The sequence below is a fragment of the Tetrao urogallus genome, assembly GCF_951394365.1.
Source record: "Tetrao urogallus genome assembly, chromosome: 2".
NCBI classification, from domain to species: domain Eukaryota; kingdom Metazoa; phylum Chordata; class Aves; order Galliformes; family Phasianidae; genus Tetrao; species Tetrao urogallus.
Genome location: NC_136814.1, coordinates 10503890 through 10525916, shown reverse-complemented (window position 1 = coordinate 10525916; position 22027 = coordinate 10503890). Strand labels below are relative to the sequence as shown.

Here is a 22027-nt window from a genome sequence, read left to right as displayed (position 1 = left end):
GCTATAGAAACACCTCTAGAACCATGCTTTGTATACGTCTGGGAAAGAAATATAGTGCAAAAGGAGGCCTCAAAACTTCCATTTCCTTACATCTTACCAAGTTCTGCAGGACTGTTTTTTGTTGTACAGGGTAGTAGTTATTTTTTCTTTGCTGGGAAATGTTTTGCAGTTTGGATTGTTGTTAGTTTTATGTTTGTTTTCTATCCAAATGATTCAGATGTTACAAATGATGCAGTCACTTATATACTGGCATATGAAGTATCCTCATTGACAATTCAGTCAGACCCTACTGAGATGCATGAGTACCTGACGCCTCAAAACTGTTCTGTCAGGCTCTCTCCAATCCATTATGGTATTCAGTGGTTAATTTGTGCTCCCTCACTATGCGAATATGTAAAACGCACTAGAAAGTTATAAGCATTAGATACTTGTTTTTCTCTGTGGCTCTCTATCCTCTGAAGCTGGCAGTAAATTGCTGCTAAGAAACAAAAGCATAAGGACTTTCTAAAGAAGAATAATAGCAATTATCCTAATGACAGTCACGTAGCATTTTTGTGGCAAACCGCAACTGGAAATCTATTATGAATTAGGATGGAGAGTAGCAGGAAGGAAGTGGATTGGCTCAACCTGGCTGGCCTCTGTCAACTTTTATTATAATGGTCTGATCACCTTAGAGATTCAAATACAGCTGAGTCTGTGTGCCCCTATCAAACATTTATTTCATGTGCAAATTTGGTAATGTAAATAAACACTGATGTCCCCACCACTCCTTCAGGTAGTGATTAGGAAACCTTATAGCGTGTTGCTTTTGCTGCTTGTTTTTTGTTTTAGTTGTTGGACTTCCCTTGAATCAGTCAACCTGATATTTTTACATTATTCCGTATTCCTCTTTTCTGTGATATCTTTCCAAGGTTTGAGTGCATATAATATTGATGAAGACTAGCTTTGTTTTTCAAATTTGAGGATGTTTAAAATCAATTATTACTCCAAGTATCAAGTAAAGTCAAATGAAACGTCAAGAAATGTTAGGCTTGATTAGCTGCTTCAGTGGTGGATCCGTGTGCCTCATGGAGGATTAAGCTGTGTGTTTCTCCAAAGACTTAGCATCTTATTTTGTTGGTTGTTTTTTTTGTTGTTGTTTGTTTGTTTGTTTTTTGTTTGTTTTTGTTATCTTTGCGGTTCAGGATGTAACATACCTAAGAAACCCTGCTCTTCTTGGTTTTCTTCATGGGCTGTTGCCCTTCTGTGTATATTTAAAGATGTTCAGAAATACTGCTTGTAGCACAGCACTTTTTTTCTGTTAAACTATTGGCAATTAAATTATCAGTAGGAGAGCTTATACACCACAAAATTTGTTACTCTTCACTACATCTACATACAACGTCAAGCTTCACTCAAACATTGTCCATAGCACAATCTGCTGTTTCTAGCAGAAACTTCATCTCAACAATTCCTGGAAGTTGCAGTGTTACCAATTACTGTGTTTCTGCTGCAGGTAATAGTAGCATCTTATCTTCATAGGGCAGTCTGGTATCTGACATCCCTCTTTTGCTTGTATCCTTTTTCAGTACATTTAACAGGTTTGCATTTAGCAGTGTTTTTATTTTCAGCCTGCTAAGCGTTTCTTCTAAATTTTTACTACTCTGAGAGCTCTCTAAGTATTTTAGGATTTCTCAAGAGTAAATTATGAGATGCAGTATTTAGCAAAGAAGATAATATAAACGCCATTTAAAAATAACTAAGTTAATGCAAGAGAGAATAGCTGTAAGATTGTATTCGTAAGGGAGCTAACAAGAAAATGTTTCAAACAAAACAAAAGGAAATAATTACTCTATCCAAAAGCATACTAGATATTTGACGCCAACCTCCTGGCCATTTTAACGTAATTAAATAACTTAAGGACAGCTTTTTCAAATCTTTCTTCAGTTTCTCTATTTAAAGGACTCGGGTCTGTTTTTTAAAGGTCACCAGAAATGCTACAACACTTCTGAAAATGAGGACACTGAAGTAGGTGCTTGAATAAAAACATAACTTCAGACAATTTGCCTGAACTCATGAATTTTTATTGTATCTTTGAAAATCTGCAAAGTTTTGTTGAAATTTTGATAGACCTATATGAAGAAAAAAACACCTCAAATTAAATTTCAGGTTTTATTCTACCGACTTTTGGTGCGTATGCACATCTGTACAGAGCTCCTTGTGTGTGAGACCTGGTCAGATCCTGGTCTATAAGCAGTTTACCAGCTTGAAGGCATCCCAGCTGAGTCAGCGAACTTGTAACTGGAGTTGATAAGAGTTTTCATGACTAATGGAATTCATAACTTTTGTCAATTTGCTATTGAGATTGTAAGGCCCCTGGGCTGGAACCAGTCAATGATTTTACATAGGCCGCCAAAAGATGGTAGCAACATTTGGTCTGCATCAACCTGCATAGTATTTCAGATAATATCCTAGTTTCTGCATCCTGTCACAAATCCCTTCAGCTCAGCCCCTTAACTACAGTCTCTTTAAATGTATACACAGCTAATAAACCATAAGAAGCAAATTAGTGCATACCCAGTCTGTGTATTGGAATGGAAATTAATGTAAACAGTGGTTAAAATGAAGCATAGGGTCTTGACATTCCCTAATGCAAGGGATTTGAGATCAGAGTGCTCCTGTTCACCTCAAGACTGCTTGAGTTTACTAATTTCATTCTTCAGTCTGATAATGCCTTTACATTCTATCTGTCCAGAAATATTTTTCATCTCCTTGCCTTCTCTTGTGCATTTTTTCAACAACACCATTTCCACTTTACATAATTTGAGAAATTTGTTTTTAACTATATGTTGACTGTAAGGTTGTTGGAGGAATAAAACCTTCCTGCTTTTCTAAACATTTGATTTCTAATTTCCATCTGACTTCTTAGCAAGCTTTCAAAAGCTGAAACGTTGTATTCTTTTTTACCTTTAATGGAGCTATAGTGGATAAAAATGTTGGTGTTGACTGCAGTCTGACATTTAAATCAGGATTTGATTTCGTAAGTATGTCATTTTCTAACCACCCACGTTACATAAAGATATGGAGCAATACTGGGGAATTTCTTGGCTTATATTTCATGCAGAAATGTTTTAAGTTCATTCTGAACAGACATCCATACTGGGAAAGTAAGGAATAGGCAGTCAGCAAAAAAAAAAAAAAAAAAAAAAAAAAAAAATTAAGCTAAGATATTCTGGGGAAGAACAATAATTATCTTTTATCAGTTGTGTCAGGTTTGCTTTAGAAAGGCTGTACCCTTTCATAAAAGAAATAATAGTTTTCATATGAATGAGCACAATGAGAGGAACAAAACAGAACTTTTTTATTGTGAATGTTTTAAAGATAATCAAAATAATTTTACAGACTTGGAGCCTAACTACTACCAAGTCTATTATCATGTTTGAAATTGACTCATGTTTTGTTAGGAAGTCAAATGAACAGATACCCTAATTTCTGTATCCTGTTAGGAGTCGTTTCAGTTAGCTCTTGCTTAGCTGAGGTCCTTCTCAAAATTTTATTCATTTTAGACACAATTGAAAGCTTGTTTAAATTGAAAGTTTAATATGCCTACTCAAACTGAGTAGTACTGCACTACAGTTAAGTGATCTAATCTAAATCAATGGGGTCATTGAAGGCATAAGATGCTATTTGATGTGAATGAAGATAGTAAAATCTCACTCCAATTGGAAAATCCTTTAAATTCCTTGAAAGTTTGACTTTAACCCTTTTTATTATTTATAATGGTAAGAACAATTATAACCTTTAATACTAGTGCAGGGCTCCAGAAAGGGTGTTCTTTATGGGAATTCATGTCTGATGGACCATCATTGCTCACAAGTTTTAGTTGCTTGTCCCTTATTGATAGAATTAAAGTCAGTTGAGCTAGATATCCTCATTGTAGATAAAAATTTTGGCTTGAAATTTGAACATGTTGTTCTAAAACCTGCAAAAATAACGAATCCTGCTTTCTCTTAGAATTCTGCCTTGTTTCCCAAAGGTTACAGTCTCTTTGCAAGAATCCAAGAGTTTTGTGCCCAGAGTAGCTGCTGATTATTTATACGTGGGCACTGTTGTCTGGCTAACACAGCATGCTGAGTGTATAGACTAGCCTACAGATGTACAACTATGAAGGTCCCTGCAGGCTATTGCCAAGCAAAAAGAATAGTGATTGAGCTCTGCAGATTTCTCTTCTACCTAGTTATTGATTTTCATTAAACTGCTAAGATAAAATTTTACTTGAGATTTCTGACTACTTCTCTGTCTATTTTGGCTGCATTTGACTGTTGGATTGAAAAATTGATGGAGGATGAACAAGAGGGCAGACAGGTTGCGCAACTACATAAGCTTATCTTCCACAGAGAAACTTCACTTTTGAATGCCTAGGACTTCACTTTTGAAATTGAGGAAATAAAATTACAAAAGCAATTGGTTTTCCCTGCTTCACTGTGAATGAAATGGTTTGGGTTTTTTTTCCCCACTTAACTATGGCATGCAGTGTACAATATAAATTATGTGATATAAAGCACAAAGTCTGAAACAGAGCATGTATGTGCATAGCACCTTCAGCATTTAGTGTTTTAAGTAAGTCTGACAGTCTTCCTGCACGGAAAAAACATTTCCATCTTGTATCCTTGGTAGAGCTCATGTGACTTAGCTAATGGAGTTCTCACTGAGTTCTCAGTTTAGCTGAAATCAGAGTGAGCTTCAGTCCCAGTGGTTGAAGCCAAAAGACAAAGTTACAAATAGCTCACTCAAGCCACTGGCCAGCATCAGGTTGACCAGTCTTCTCAGTCAAATCTGTTGCCAGAAAGAAAGTCTAATTGTGGGAAAACTGTAGGCATTTTAGGCAAGTCAGACTGCTACTCTGCCACCTACAGATGTTTACTAGGTCATAGTGATGTCCAGATACCATTATTACAAATCAGAAGAAAGGAGGAGTAGTTTTGGTTTGTTTTAATTTTTTTGGGTGTGTGTGTGTGTAGATGGGTACTTGAAGAGCTAAAGCTGATTAAGCTACCTATAGCGACTGTTCCGGTCTGAGGAAAGGACTTTGCTTCTGTATGACTTCCTTGAGTCTGCAATAAATGTCACTGCAAAGGCCAGGATGCTCAGTTTGACTTGAGACTGTTGTTCTGCTATCACCTAGACCTTTACTTGGAGACAGCCCTTGGGAATAGCTGAATATAATAACCCTTGCTCAGCCTTGTTTCATAGATCCCTGTCAAACCTTGGATGTAACGTGGTGAAAACCATTGTAGGATCTGATAAAGTAAATTGGTCTCTGTAGTGGTTTGGGAAGAAAGTCCTACTGCTGTAATAAGAAGTTGTGTTTGAATTTACAGCTACATAGCATGGTTTCTCTGTGTCAAGGTATTAGAAGGCTTTGTCTTTTCTGTTTAATATTGGCATTGACTGTAAGAGGCAGGTGCCAGCAGCAATGAGTTGAAGGCTCTTCTGCTTCAGCATCCTGCACATACTGTGGATGCTGCTTTGTTTATTCATTTTAATGAATTGCTTCAAATGATAAGCTGGCAGAGGTCATCCTCTTCTGATTGTTGTCTGGGTGAAAATTCTTGACCATAGCTTTTAAGACACATTTCATGCTGTGAAACAGACACCACTGGTAGACTGTAAATGGTGCAATACTAAGCTATGCGGTTGGTAAAGTAATATCACAGAGAGTGTTGGAAGTTTGAAGATTCAACTAGCAGCAGCTGCTGTACACATGGTATGGTCTCAGTTTCTCTTACAGAAAAATTGAATTTTTGAGCTTTTCTTGTAGCATAGTGGAATCTGTGTGCTGCGGAAGGCTGACACTACGCAGCTGTCAATTTCCAGCTCTTTATTTTCTTCAGCGTCTTTACCAGAAGTGGCAAGATGAGATCACGAGATATTCATAACCAAACCCACCAACAGTGTTTGTCAGTGTTGGTTTGGTCAGTGAGTCGTCTTGCAGTTAGTCTGGTAGAATGGAAGATCAATGAATGAGTGCGTGAGTACTGAGAAATGCTATTCAGTTTGTGAACTTAGAGTCTGCAGTGCGTACCATCATGGTAAGATTGCAAGTGACAGCCATGGTTAGAACAAGCAGACAGATTGGTATAAGAACCAATCTATGGAGTTAGAAATTATTTTAAAATGCACTCAGTTTTCAGGAGAATGGCAACCTTCTAAGGCTTGCTAAGATAAGTGTGGTCAAAGGTACATCTTAAATACAATTCTAGACTGTGTTGTCCAGGAGTCTAAGAGAAACTGGCCTGAAAAGGCTGCTCTTAAAACTATGCATCAAGATTTTTGGAGGGCTATAGATGACGACGATCCATTTGAAAAACTTTTTTCCCATTGAGTAAATAGATGGTACTTAGAGTAGCTTCGTGCAGTTATTAAAGCAAAGTGGTTACAATCCACATTCAGCTTCCTGCTGGGTGGGTAGAGAGTGTAGCATGAGGCTTTCAGGAAGTGTTCAATTGAATCTAATCTTTAGTTTGGAGTACTTCTTCCAGCAGCTCTTCCCATCTTCTTCCCATGGTTAACCCTAATGGCCATTCCCTCCCCACCTCAACAGTGTGGCATGGCATGTATTCTCTCTTCTATGTAAATAATTAATAACATATCAGAGCCTAAGAGGAAACACACAGAATTGTTTTTTAACGCACTCTCCCTCTGGCAAGGTCATGTTTTAGACTCAAAAGTTTGGGTTTTTTTCTACTTACGTTAGCAATCTGTGAAAATACGCATGGAAATTTTTGCAATTTTCTATAAGTTCAGCGGGGCAGGATGAAAATACGTAGTTGAAAGCATTAAAAGTATTAAATGGAGACTTATTAGCTTCCCTGAATGTATCAAGTGTGATTAATGCTTCCATGTAGATGTGTCTGCATATGTTTATGTGTAGATTCGTACTGTAAGTTCTTCATTCCTGGTAATTAATAGTAGCCTGCATAAATGGTCACACTGGGTTCAGCAGGTTTATCAATGCAAGTAATTATTTACCAGTGGGAATGAAGGGGTTCACAGTTTAGCCCAGAATGAGGCAAATACTGATAACGCGCAGAAAGAAGAAAATTACATTATTGAGCAATTGCTTGTTATTACCAGTAATGTTTTCATATTAAAAAAAAAAAATAAAAATAAAAATAAAAAAAATACAAAGGATAAACTACTATTAACGAAAAGGGAATGAAAACTTTTCATTATTGACATTTACAGGCTTCATTCTTTTGTTTTTCCATTGTAGAGTGTGGTAGAATCGTAGTTTCCTGGGATCCAAACCTCAATAAAACCATTACTTTCACTTAGCATCTTAAACCTGTCATTTTCCTGTTGAAAATAAGCATTAAGTTACTGACATTATATGGGAATAATTGAATTGTGTAAATTACCCTTTGGTGCAATATTCCTTAAAGATAACATTGAGATGAGCATGAAGCAGGTAGAAAGCTGTTGATTTGAGAAAACTATTAAACTACATCGGATGTGACTTCAGAGTAATAAATACTGAAAGGCTTTGCAGTCATACACAGCATTAGATACAGCAAATGGGTACTAAACAAAATATTTATCTGCTTAATATTGTGTAGGTAAGCAGATGTCCTTGAGTTGCTGCCAGGCTCTATTGAAATGAGCAGACTATTTCATAAAGATGAATTTTGCAAACAAATAGGATGTGAGAGACTCGGGCTATTAAAATCCGTTACTGTATCTTTGACCACTGGCAGTTCATTACAATGGGAACCATGCATTCAGGGTTAAGGACTTCAAAGAGCTTTATGAACATTTTTTCCCTAAACATTTTGTAGATGCATGGACACAAAGAATTACTCAGTAAGATCTGTGGCTGAGGGATACAGCCCGGCAAGTTAAAAGTTGCCCGATTTTATGTACTGTGCTGATGGCATTGCTTTTCTTGACTTTCTAATTCAGCTGCTTTCAGTTCTCTGGAGATGATAAATCCCCAATAACACAGTGCTATAAGCTAAAAGAGGGAAGTAAGGTGGCTGATTTTTAGTGACAATGTTATAAAGGAATTGCAGAGACATTATAAAGTTTCTCAGAGAGAATAAAAGCCTTTATGGAGCAACGGAGTTAGGTTTCAGCTGTTGTTTCTTCACGTATGAAATTGATCATAAGCAGGGTGCTTTGGAACAACAGTTTCTGGCTTTTAATAGTTAATGGGAGGTTGGACCATAAGTGGAGATCAATCCCAGAGTAATAAATTTTACATTATTATATTTGTCTGTCTTGAAACATAAACACTAGAGGACCTATTCTCAAATGGCTTCTGACCCAATTTTTTTCATAATTAATACAGGAAATTCAAAGAACACGTCTCCCTGTATAGTTTAGACAAAGGCAAATCTGCATTCATCAACACGGGTTAATTAGCCTGTTACTGAACACACAGATAATATGAAGAGCTACAAAATGATCTGCTATAATTAAGGGAAAGCTTCAACATGAAAACCATCAGCTACATGTTCTCCTGGATAAAAGATAACTTTATAAATTTTGATGTGAATTCTACATAGCATAAGATGTACAGCTAGATTTTGCAGCTTTACTAACAGTGAGCTTGGCAGCAATGCAGCAAGAGTATGGAATTGTTCTTTATTTGTTTATTCCAAGGGCAGCGTTTAGCAAAAATTTGTGACAAAGATTCTCTCTGAATGTAAACAACAGTCTGTCATTGATCTGGAGACTTACTTCTGGGTCATGGTATTCAATATGACTGCACTATTGCTTGGCAGGCTTTTTCTTTGTCTTTTGCATTAATTAAACACATCTGTTGCAACTGAGAAAAGGAGAATAATGCCCTCTCACTTGAATCTTTTGTAGTACTCTAGCAGTATCTCTAGTGACATCGAGGCATAAGGAGTTGTTTTTCCTTAGCCTTCTCATTTTGTTTCTTATAAGAACTTCATTTCTGGCACGATACAATATTTTATGAAGTCAACAGAAAGGCTGCCACTGTTTTTAATGGGCTTTGTATCAAGTCCTTAAAAACAGAATAAATTCTTTCGCTAGAGATACCAATGTGACACATACACAGTATGAAGATCCAAAATCTGCCATTCCTCAACTAGCTCAAGATTTGAGGTCAATATCAGCTGCAAAGAGAACTTTGAAACCAGTAAGGGTGATATTACCCTATCCATCTATCTTTGTTTTGGTTTGTTCTAGAGCTGGAGATTCAGCCATGGAGTGCCTGCGACAGATTGATGTGTGTTTCAGATCCCTGCATTTGGGGAATGCAGTGATGGAACAGCAGGATATTGAATTTGTTTGTTTTTCTATGCATTCCTAAACCAGGCAGTTTTTGTCCACGTCCATTGCCAAGCTTTTTTATGTTCCAGCCCTTAACTTTGCTGCTATTTGCTGTGCTTTGCGGCACAACTCTTTATATTGACGATAAGCCTTCATTTCTCTTTGTAGCATAAGTTGAACCTGAGATGCTAGATCTGTTATTGCATTTGTCTTTGCTAGAAAGAGCTGACAAGTTTTCCTACAACACATGGTATTTTGCCATCGAGAAAAAAGCCAAGAGATTTATTTGAAGTGTGGTGCAATCTTGCAATAATGTTGATATAAGTTGAGCTTTAGCACTTAAAATATTATAAATTGATGGCATTGTACTGGAGTAAAAAACAAACAAACAAACAAAAAAATCCAGTAGGTAATTACATAAAGAGAATTGATGTTAGAAGTAAATATACAATATCTTTTCAAAAGGGCCAGATGAACTTTTTGAGACTGACTCAAAACAATTTCTGTCAGCTGTAGAGTATTTCTGTGAGACATCTGGAAAGTAAAAGAGTGGTGTAACCATACAACACTTCTTGCTTTCACCTTTAAATTTTGTATCTCTAAGGCTTTTTAAGTTCTTTTTTTATGTTCACACCATTTTGGTCAATCTAAAAAGCTAAGAAAAAGACAATTATACTATTATGTACTTACTCTGTATGGGACCATGGAAAAAATGAGCTGAGAATACTTAGTGGAACAAACAGAATTACATTAAATAAAATTAAGGACGTCCAGATGGAGAGCCAGCTTACAATAGCTAGGAAAACTAGACTTCTGTATTGATTATGCTTTGTTTCTCCCTCCATATCATAGAGAAGTGGATAGCCTATGGCAACTTCATAAATGAAAGATCAAGTGCATGCGTAGTTTGCATTCTGTATGCTGTTTTAAAGATAGAGGTTTTAAATGGCAAATGTCCAGATATGCTGCTCTTTTAGTTCATAGCAATATGCTGGTGATGAAGTTAAGCAACCTGAGTGCTAAGTGGTGCTAGACTTACAACACTTGCTCAAAACAAATTACAAATTCTGTATGTGCACACTGGAAATGATGTGCAAAGATTTCCACTCATTGAGTATTATTCAAGTAAGCTATTACTTAGATTGTAGACTGATATCTTTTTGTCCTGACATGACACGTAAAGTATGTTCTCACTCTTCCATTTGTTATCCCCATCTGTCAAAAGATGATAAACCTCAGATAAATTCTTATCTGCATGTATTTGTTAATGTCTTGTTGTTGATGATATGTCATCTTGCCTATACAGATACAGTATATCATTTTCCTTGTGTAAATGAGCTTGATATCTGGAGCTGCTGAGATAACTGTAATGACTTGATTTCTTCTCCACATAGGCCTAACTTGGGAAAACATGTTTTTCCATTCGTCCTTATTCTGAACGTCACAAAGATGTGTTCTTAGCTTCAAGCATATGCCTAATAACTATTTTGAACAGAAACACGTTTCTGAATCAGAGCCATGGTATTTTAAATCTCTCTGTGTGTGCAACTATGCTCTAATTTATAAGATGCACTAATATTTAGCTTGATTAAAATTTTTGGAGATGAAGACCCCTTCAAGTTCAAATATAACATCATTGGGCTCTGTTCCCTATACAAGAACACCATCTTCATGAAGTATGTAATTTTCTTCTGGATTTGCATTGACAGAGAATTAATTCTCTTTTATTTCTGCTTTACAGCGGGAACAACGTATATCTTTAGCAAAGGTGGTGGACAAATCACTTACACGTGGCCTCCGAATGATCGCCCAAGCACTCGCGCAGACAGATTGGCAATAGGGTTTAGTACTGTTCAAAAAGAAGCCGTGTTGGTACGAGTGGACAGTTCTACCGGGCTTGGAGACTATTTAGAGCTGCATATTGTGAGTATTTCTAAAAAATGCTTATTTATTCACGTCTCAATTGTTCTTATATTTGTGGGTTTGGAGCTTTTTTAAAAATGTGTTTTGTTTTAATGTAAGTATGAACATTTGAGTGTCAATAGTGAGTTTAGATGATCGTGGCTCATAGCATACAGTACTGTAAAGGATATCAGACATTCTCAATGTGCCTCTTACTCTACACAGTTTTTCTTTATATGACTTTTAATTTAAAAATCATATTGTGACATACGTATATAGCAGCTACACGAATCTAATCACATTAAATGTAATTTAGCAATATCAGAAGAAGGTGCATTAATTTCAGAAGGTTTAATCTGGAATCTTCTGAAGGGAATACAGTGTATCACAATTGACTGTGCTTTCTGTTAATGCTAGAATTATCCTCTGTTTTCACTGTTGCATTGTGATGATAAATTGTAAGCAGAAAGCAATACCATCGAGCTAGGAAGTCTGAAAAAGTGATTTCAGCTGCCCTAGAGCAAATAACTAGCAATCAAAATTGAAAGCATCTGGATTTTTATGACAACATAAATAAATGATCAGTTGTGATAAACATAACTAGGGCAATATAAAATGTTGTTGTTTAGATTACTCTCAAATTTGTTAAGTGTATTAGGATGATTTTAACTTAAGAATCTCACTATTTTCCTAAATGGAATAGTTCCTTCTGAATGCAATTACTTATTGATCTATAACCGATTTACACTTTTACCCTCAGAAAATGTTCTGCAGTGATCATTTTGAAAACAAGAGGGAAGTTATGGTATTCAGTCTTCCACGCTTTTTTTTTTTTTTTTTCCTGTAAAGGCTCTCTTGCATTGTGGACCAAGGTGGCTTTTATATCTATTTATTTACCAATGACAAAGAAACAAAGAAAGAAGGCCTGAAATATAAATCAGATGTTGCGTATAGTCTTCTCTTACTTTGAAACACATGGGCAAAACATCTGACTGATATTGTAAGATCTTGGTTTAAATGAACAATTTAAATGTGAACAAAGCATAAAAGCTTGTTTTCTTAAGTCACGCCAAATATCAGGTGCCTAGCTATCATTTCTCTTTACAACCAGAGACGAATTCCACTCAGTGTGGAGAACAATGGTGCTTTCCTCTCATAATGTTATCATTAGCATATGAAGGAATGCATTTCTTGTAGATTTAGTATACCTTAAATCTACCAAAATGATAAAATGTGTTCAATCTTCTGTCCAACTCTGAGTTTTTCTGTTTTAAAACAGAACACTGGATTCAAAATTGAGTTGGAGATCAAAATGCAAAAATTATTGCTAAGTCGTAAGTGTTGCTTTTACCCCTGTAGCTTGTTTAAACTCATGCAGGAGCAACAGATAGCATAAATACAAGAATAATAGAGAGCTTTCTATTTTCAGAAAAATTATCACCTTAGTAGAGACAGAGAAAAGTGTCATTTACCCTTCCTCAGTCTTTTGAAACTACTGTAAGTGTCTTACTCTGAGGTGATTGTGGCCTCCTCCATCTTTGCCACAGGCTTTGAGAATCTTTTTCTAAACCCTCTGTGGTTCAGAGCAAAATCCGTGGCAACTGTAGAGAGAGTTCTTTAGAATAAAGCTTGACCTTCTGTGAGTTCCTTCTCTTTGTTCTCTCTCTACAGTGGAGACACTATGGGATTGACCTGAAATCCTGATATCTGGCAAGATTTTTTTTAAATTTAGATAAAGCTAGGAAAACTGATAGGCTGTAGTATCTGAGAGTGTGTTTCAAACAAGAATAGTATTCAAGAGGAAGTTTGAAGTCAGCATTTTCAAAAATACTCTGTACCTGGTGCCATGAATCGTATTAAAGTCAATGGAACTATAGTTTTTCTGTGATGATATTGTGAAGCATTGTAGTTGTAAAAATGAAAGAAAAGAAAGTAGAGAGGCTCATGTACTTGCTATATTTGAAAAATAATTTATTAGAATTAAGTTTTTTAGTAGTTGACGTTAACTGTATTCAACTAGGTGGTATAAAAATCATAGGAGGGTTGTGTCATTCAGAAGAAGGTTTCGAACTGTTGCTTTAAGTAACTTGATCATAGTCTTCACTAGCAAGTCAAGATGGGTGCTTGTTTGGGACATTTCAGAGCAGTGCTGTGAGGGAACTTGCTCTTATCTTTCTTCATTCTAGCAGCGAAAGAGGAAATTACAGGTCTGGTTATGGTACTCTAATGTGTGCTTGCCCTTTTTATTATTCTGTTTACTTAAAAATGATGTAAACCTAATAAGGAAATCAAGAGCATAACGAATTCTGATTTGGAAAATTGCTACTTGATCATCTGAATCACAGCTTTAATGTTAGATTAGAAACACATTTGTTTTAAGTGATCATTTAACCTCCCGAGATAACAATTGTTAATAGTAGAAACATTGCAAAAAAGTGTATTCTGTATTGCCACCAGATGTTTAACAGTTCCAGTACAAGTATTTTAAATTCCAAGATAGAAAACTATAAAACATCACATGTACTGTAGCAGCCTAGATGTAAAAGGGTAGTTGTGCGTATAATATGCATGCATCTCTGTGCTTCAAGAAAGGGGTGTTTGATTTATTTACCCAGATATTCAGAAGTCTGCATTCTCAGCTATCACTTGCCTTCTGTTGTGTAAGTGAAGTAATCTCTTGTTGCAGTTTCTGCGGGAAGATCTAGTTCAAGTAGAAATAGATTTTGTGCCTGAAAGTTCAGTTGTCTGTTTTTCAACTTTCTTCTCCTGTTGACAGATGAAAGGACAAATATATCTGAGAATTCCTATAATTCTCCTTTTTTTTTTTTTTTTTTCTTGCTGTAATCCTTCTTTTTTCCCCTTCTCTTGGCTTGATCTGCATCCATCTCCATTCCATTCCAAGAGGGAAAAGATGGCAGCTTGTTAATACAGTGTTCATTAACTACCATGTGCACTTCTGTGCTTGGCTTTTTCACCCATTTGTAAAGCCCTGACATAATTCTGTCAGTGAATCACATACCTATCTTGGCTTTTCTTCTCCTCTGCCAAGTCATTAGACAGATAAGCAGATACATATACATGTGTCATTGTCTTTCACAAGCACTGTGCTGTTGAAGCCTCAAATTTCCTACTCTTCTATGGTGAGGAACAAAGTAGAACTAGACAAAGGGCCCAAAGGGCTAAAAAAATTCTGGCAACACTGATAATACAGTAAGCTGGCATCCTCCAATACAGCACAAACACTGCTTGCTCTATTAGTGGAGACAAAAGGCATAGATTTCTACCAGTACAAAAATAAAAAGAAATTAAAACTCAGCGTAGACTATGGATAGTTTGTATGGGATTCTATTTAATATTATTAGAAAATATACAATGGAGAAAGTGAAAACCAGAAGAATTAATATTGTGATGGAAAAAAAACATGGAAAGCTGTTTTAAAAGATGTGATAATCTTATCTGAAAAAGTCTGATTAAGAATATTCAGTATGAATATTTTCCATATATGTCACACTTCATTAGCTTGAAATATTCCGAAGATGTAGCATTATTAGCACGATACATTAATCAGTATTGTATTTAGATTTTCAAAATGTGTTTGTAAATCTTTCTGAGTTATGATTAATGACTGAGGAGAACAGGCTTATGAGAGGAAATACAGAATGTCTTATGGAAAATTGGGTTGTGGATCATGAATAAATTCAGTCTGTGCTCTTTGTCCCATCTATTTATATACTACATCTATTAAAATAAACATTACAGGAAAGGCATTTTCATTATAAACTTTTTCCATGAGAAAGATATGGACAAAGTCAATGGAAAGTTTTTTTTAGTTTGTGTCATCTTTGGTTCAAAAATTGTTTTGGCTGAAAAGGAAGTTTCCCCATTTTTCTTGGCTATATATAGTTTTTGTATAGGGAATACTTCACTTAATTTTTTTCTAGATTAGTGAAATATTTAGTATCTCCAAATGAAATGTTGATTTTTGTGCAAAGCAAAATAATACTGATGTGAAGTGGTGTGGATTTTCAGGTGGAAGTTCATGGAAACGTCTGCAGTCCTCTCAATGGATACATTTCTTGGAGCTTTTTGGCCTACTGCTGAGGACTGTTATTTGTACTCCACTCCCTCAGTCTCCTCCTTGCACAAATGCAGTCATCTTCTGCACCAGGTTTTTAATAGCACACTCTGTTAGGTTCTAATGTACGTTATATCTAGACAGCTTTAATTTATGCACGTATAATGACCTTCCTTCAAGTGAACAGAAATAACTCAAAGTAAAACTGGAAAGAGGATCAGAGTTCCGTGTGTGAGCATATCAGAGGAAAACCTGCAGTCTTAGGATAAATGAATTTATTATTCTCTTTTGAGTACTTCACATGTCTTAGGCTTTAATGCTGAATGGAAAGCCAATTGAAAGATTCCTATTGACTTAGTTGCATTTGAATCAATGCCTAGTGAGTCCAGTGTTCTTTCACTGGGACTGATGATAAAAATCCCTTTGATTTTAGTGATTTTTTTGTTTGTTTTTGGTTTGTAATAATTTTCCCAGTAACACTTGAATAATCTGTAAAAGACATAAATTTTCAAGATAACATGTCTTCTGATAATCTTTCAAATACAGCATTGGTTGTTATTATATATGAATCTATGTGATGTGAAGATTTGGAATAGCAGTGATTTATATATGCACAGAACAGTAATGACTGTAAAATCTAATTATTTACATCCTGGAAGAGCTTTAAAAAAGAAAAAAAGGAGAGCTGACTTTTGAGAGTCTGGTATTTTAGAAGTGCTGAGCATGCATGTGAGGCTAAAGTCAGTGGAAGCTGAATATAGCCAGTACCTCTGAAAAACATGCCAGCATTGTATCAGCTCGGGGTGCGTTAAGCATTGTTATGTCTAATGGTTGTAACATTTAATATGCTTTAAAAACTGCGAGGAACAAGAAAATTACTTACGGATAATGTTATCTAAGCAGGAATTTTGCAAATATTTGATACTTCTTTATAGATTCATGATATTTGTTAACATGAGAATGGAAAAAAACTATAGGAAGCTTAGTGGCTGCGGGCAGTGATCATTTTCTCTGTAGGGAACAAAAAACAGCAACGTTGGTTTATGTGTTAATATTCAAATTGAATAAAAATTCTTATGAAAGGAGAATTTCCAGGCTTACTTGTGGGGTTTAAATAATGAGAAGTGCTGGTCAAAAAAGAATCACTTGTGGGGCTAGGCAGCCAAGTGAGAATGCAATTCAGTGTATGCAAACTTAAGTTAATTAGAGTGGGAGCAATGGATTAATCTAGGGAATTTGTGCTAAATGGAGCAATCATTTACTTCACTGATCAGACTAAAGATCTCAGTCTGTAGGAAAGAAAATAAATCACTGAAATGGTCAAGCTGTACCATGAAATTATGCAGTTAAGCTATTGTTTTGCAGTAGCAGAGGCTTAAAAATAGGGGACTTCATGATAGAAGTTGTTTGTTAATACTTCATCTTGAGTACTCTGCACTGTCTGTTATCCAAAGGGGTTGTTTTGTTGTGTTCTTTTTTTTAAAGAACACTGTTATTTTTCTTCTCAAACAGGATTTAGCACTGGGCAACAGTGGTCAGTTCTTGCTGTGTGAACGGACCAAATTATAGAGAGGTTATGGAATTGTGCTAATTCTAGCACAGAACAGATTGATAAGTTACTGTACCAAAAACATGAATGGAATTTGAACAGATGATATAATTAAACAGCTTGGCTATGACTGCTACCGTGGTGTTCTGCAACAAGTCCTTATGCTGGCAGGGAAGCTCCATTTTAGCAGCATGGCAGCTCTGATCTTGCGGAGTCTGCAAAAGTGACTGAGGAAGCAACTCCTTTCATCATCTTATACTGTCTTGGGATGAATAGAAGTTCTTATTTCTTCCTCTACCCAGCTAATAACTCCTTTATACATCCTGTTCCTTTCATGCTTTTGAGAGGATAGAAGCTTCCTTCCCCAAAAGCGTGCTGGATGAAGGGGTCACCACCTGCCAACCCCTCACTGAGAGAAAATTACACAACTAATAACTCCTAAGTACACAGTTCAAATACCTTTTGTCATCAGAATGCTCAAGCCCTTGGCACTGATGAATCTTTCAAGTTGCTTTCCTCTGGTAAAGGTGTAGAGTCTGGCTGAGAGTGGAGAATTCTTAGAATGCTTCTGGTGGGACGCACACATATAAGTGTGTATATGTATATATTTGTGTGTGTATATGTGTATAAATATATATATGTATATACATCAATTACAAAAGTTATTGTGCACTTTTAAGTAGTGAAGTAGACCAATATGGAGAGGCCAGCACAAGAGCAGGCACATGTAACTAACACAATGAGGCTCTTCATAAAGCAATCCGGTTGGAGGCCTGTAACTAGCGGTGTTCCTCAGGGGTCTGTGCTGGGTCCGGTCTTGTTCAACATCTTCATCAATGACCTTGATGAGGGGATAATGGCCACCCTCAGCAAGTTTGCTGATGATACGAAGTTGGGAGGATTGGCTGACACGCCTGAAGGCTGTGTTGCCATTCAGCAAGACCTGGATAGGCTGGAGAGCTGGGCAGAAAAAAACCAGATGAGGTTTAACAAAAGCAAGTGTAGAGTCTTGCATCTGGGGAGGAATAATTGCATGCACCAGTACAGGTTGGGGGATGAGCTGCTGGAGGGGAGCTCTGCGGAAAGGGACCTGGGTGTCCTGGTGGATGACAGGTTGGCCATGAGCCAGCAGTGTGCCCTTGTGGCCAAAAAGGCCAATGGCTTACTGGGGTGCATTAAAAAGAGCGTGGCCAGCAGGTCGAGGGAGGTGATCCTCCCCCTCTACTCTGCCCTGGTGAGGCCTCATCTAGAGTACTGCGTCCAGTTCTGGGCTCCCCAGTACAAAAAAGACAAGGATCTCTTGGAAAGAGTCCAGCGGAGGGCCACGAAGATGGTGAAAGGCCTGGAGCATCTCTCCTATGAGGAAAGGCTGAGTGAGCTGGGTCTGTTCAGCCTTGAGAAGAGAAGACTGAGAGGGGACCTGATCCAGGTCTATAAATATCTAAGGTGTGGGGGGCAGAATGGCGAGGCCAGACTGTTTTCAGTGGTGAGTGGAGACAGGACAAGGGGAAACGGCCAGAAACTGCAGCATAGGAAGTTCCGCACAAACATGCGCAAGAACTTCTTTACAGTGAGGGTGACGGACCACTGGAACAGGCTGCCCAGGGAGGTGGTGGAGTCTCCTTCTCTGGAGATGTTCAAGACCTGCCTGGTTGCCTACCTGTGCGACCTGCTGTAGGGAACCTGCTTTGGCAGGGGGGTTGGACTCAATGATCTCTGGAGGTCCCTTCCAACCCCTACAATTCTGTGATTCTGTGATTCATTGCTTATTTTGGTTATTGTTACTTTAAAACTCTCAAGCACTGTACAGACTTCTTCCAGTCTTTATATCCAAAGATTCTTTCTTAGTCTCTGCTTTTCCCTTACTCCCTAAATATTTTTTCTGCCGTGTCTTCAGATTCATGTGCCTGTGCGTGTTCTTCAGTCTCAGTGAATCCCAACGAAGCAGGTGGCAATGTCCAGGTGTCTCAGTGACTACATACCTTTGCTTTTCCACATGTTGAAACACTGTGTAGCTAAAGGAACTGGGGGTTCATTGTAGACGTTGACAGTATGGTACACACATGGAAGACCTTGAGCGGGACCACTTGTTAGTTTGGTGTCATAAAGAACAAATCAGGTAAATACATGGCTAAAATTAGATGTCCTTTCTTGACTAGGTTGTTTATATGTAACATATATAATATGTAAAATACCAAATTTCTGGCTACAGAAAAGAAGACAAAATAATTTGTTAGTAGTGCAGAGAAATTAATAGGCCATTGTTTCTCCATAGCAGCGTCTTACCTAGGTGATGTTATACTGTCTTACTGATGTTTTGTTTCTCTCAATGCTTTTCAGTTTGCTCTTGCCTTAAAGGAACAGATCTTATACTAATTGTACTCAAGCTAACTCTACTTATTCCAGTCTAACCAGTTTTTTTAAATTCTGAATGTCTTCTACACTGATTACTAACTAACATCCTTGCATATGAAGGTTATAGATATTATAACATGGCACTAACTCTTCCACAACACTGCCTTGCATAAAAAGATCTGATGAAAAATTTAGCAGCGGTTTAGCAACCTTATTAAGTTTTAAAGAATACTTAACTACTTTCAATAGTAGAACACTTGAGAAGTTGGCTGAAACCTGTCTGACCACCGACTACACAGAATCATAGAAAATTGTCATAACGTCTGGAGAATGAAAATGATGATTGGAGCTCACTTCCTGTGAAGCCAGCCACTTGTTTCTGTCTACCCTATGTGTACTCTTTCCTGTTTATTGTGTATATTATTATGCATATACTATTTGTTTTATTTAGTAATACAGTTGAGCCAGACCTGATAATATTTCCTAGATTGTTATTATATATTGTATTATATATAATATTTCCTAGAGGAGCACAAAATGTTTTTCACTCCCTCTCTGCAAGACACGTGTGGGGATGTCAGTTCAAACTCAAGTTGAATTAATGTGTACCTGTTGTATTAGAAGCCATTGTGGCACTTTAGGTTGATAAGATGTGGTTTTGAAAAAATAGGAATAGGCATGAGAAATGGCATTTTGAGTTATCCTAGTCTACGCTTTCAGCTTCTGAGGGCATTTTGAATAAAAGAGAGTGAATATCACATTGCCATGACCCATTGAGAGAGGGCCAATCTGGCATAGTACAGAATCAAGGTGCATTTGTTACGGCTGTAAGCCAGAACTCAAGATCTGGCCCATTAACTCTGTAGCTCTTAAATTTATGAGCTCTAAATGAGGATAAGGATGTAATGTATGCAGCAGCACAAAGTACTAGTGTAGCAGTTTTTCAGTGAACATGTGAACAATATCATTTTTAATATCAGTCAAAAAGATTCGTCTGCTGATGTCAATCAAGGCAAGTGGAAAAGCACAGCTGGTGGCCTGAACAGTTTCTGCTCCTAATTCCAAATAATTCTCATCCTGCCGCTTCCACTGTTCATTGGTCTGAAGAAACTGCAGAAATATGAGTAGGTATGAGTAGGATCTATGTCTGGCCAGAAAACTCCTGCTGGAAGGTGAAAGGTGCAGAGATAATTTTACAGATCCTGCTGCTTTGCTTCAGGCACTTGTTTAAGTAAACACTGGTATTATAGTTAATCACTTTGCGCTAATAAGGAAAGCTTGTCTTAATACTATTCTGGTTTTGTGAGATAATACCTTAATTGTTAGTTAATTAGACCACTTATTTAATTCAGATGTTGCTCTGTGATGCCGCAGTGGAAACTTGTTTTAATATTTAATGTTAGTTTGCCTTTTTCTTCCAGATGGTTTTATCATCTGGAGCCTTTCTCACTTTTCACTTTTGTTGCAGAACCACTACAAAAATCACTGACTAATCTGATCTACCAGAGAGTAGAACTGAGCATACTGGGCCTGGTTCATTCTTTCATCTCTTTTAGTTACTTCACTTTCACAATCTGTGACACCAACTCATTGCACCAGGATTTTGTGGGAAAGCCACAGCAGGGAATTTATTTGGATTTCCTCAAATCCAAGTTAACAATACTTTCATCTGCTTTTCAGCATTGTGCCTATGCTATTTAATGGTTTCTCTCTTAACGACGCTCCAGTGATGATGTATCACTGTAGAGCAAAACACGCTTTCCCCAGAGCTGAGCAGCCTCTTCCTTTCTCTCCTTAGCAACGATCCCAGGTGTGTAACGTTTGTTTTCTGTGTCAATTCTTCTCATTTAGCAGTGTGCTCCTGCTGCTGTTAAGTCTCTTTGTTTTGTGTGTGTTTTTTTTTTTTTCAAATAGATCGAGCTGGTCCTAAGCATTTCTGCAGCAATAACAGACATGATAAGGATTTAATGAACTCGTACTGTCAGTGTTCTAATGGTTTAGGCTTAATACAACAATCGCACTAACAACAGGTGATTCTTCTTAAGCGTTTAAAGCAACTTAAATATCTTTGATTGTGAAAGCCCGTTTAGACTGAAGAATGCTTATGCTTCAGAGGGTGGGATTAGCTCAAGGAACAATTTGCACATTCCTTGGCTTTGGATAATTACCTAGCTTACGCTGAATAAGGAATATCAAGTTAAAGAGAGGTCCTTTTTGGCCAGTTCTGTCTGAAATTGTTCTGAAGCTTTCAGCACATTGGCATGAAACTACTGATGCAGCTTTAACTCCTGCCAGAATTTGTGGCTGATAATCTGTGTTTGGTCAAAGACCAAATTTAACCCTAAATATTATCTTTGGGGAGATGTGAATTGTGCTTTCTGCTGCAGCGTTATGCATTCTCTGTGGTCTAAGAAAAGCTTCTTGTACAGAGCTGGTTCTCTGCTTTTTGTGCTGTGGGTGAGTGCTGTTGGGTCAGCTATTCCTCTTCATTCCAGGCCTCTGAATGGAAAGGAGGGGTTGGAGGATTACAACCTCAAGTATCTCACTGCATGCTATTTTTGGGGCTGGAGTCTCTTGTTTTCTGTTCTGCCCACAACTTTGGTAGACTTGTGACTTAATCCAGAGTTTCTTTCTTGACACAGCGAATTTCAGGGAACACTAGGGTTTGTGGATCAAAAGTCCCCAGCGTTTTCCTTGCGTAGCAGATGGAGTTTTTAAGGCTCGCTGTGGATTAGCCAGCAGCCGACTTCTCATTTAGGGACAAGTACAAAGAGCGTTATCACACGTGAAGTTACTTTGCAGTAACTTCTACCTATTAAAATAAAAAGTGAAAAGATTATGCTATACAGACTTAATAACCATTC

The 22027-nt window shown here is 37.2% G+C and overlaps 1 protein-coding gene across 24 annotated transcripts in view; it reads left to right on the top strand.

Annotated features, from left to right (window-relative positions):
• The window catches only part of NRXN1 (neurexin 1), a gene marked incomplete at both ends in the record, with an annotated part of 632844 nt that overhangs the window by 423737 nt on the left and 187080 nt on the right, over nt 1-22027 (top strand). For all 24 annotated transcript variants that reach the window (XM_079550649.1, XM_079550648.1, XM_079550645.1 and 21 more), the window contains one exon: nt 11024-11205. In XM_079550649.1, the coding sequence (XP_079406775.1) occupies nt 11024-11205 (182 nt within the window). The remainder of the gene's footprint in view (nt 1-11023; nt 11206-22027) is intronic.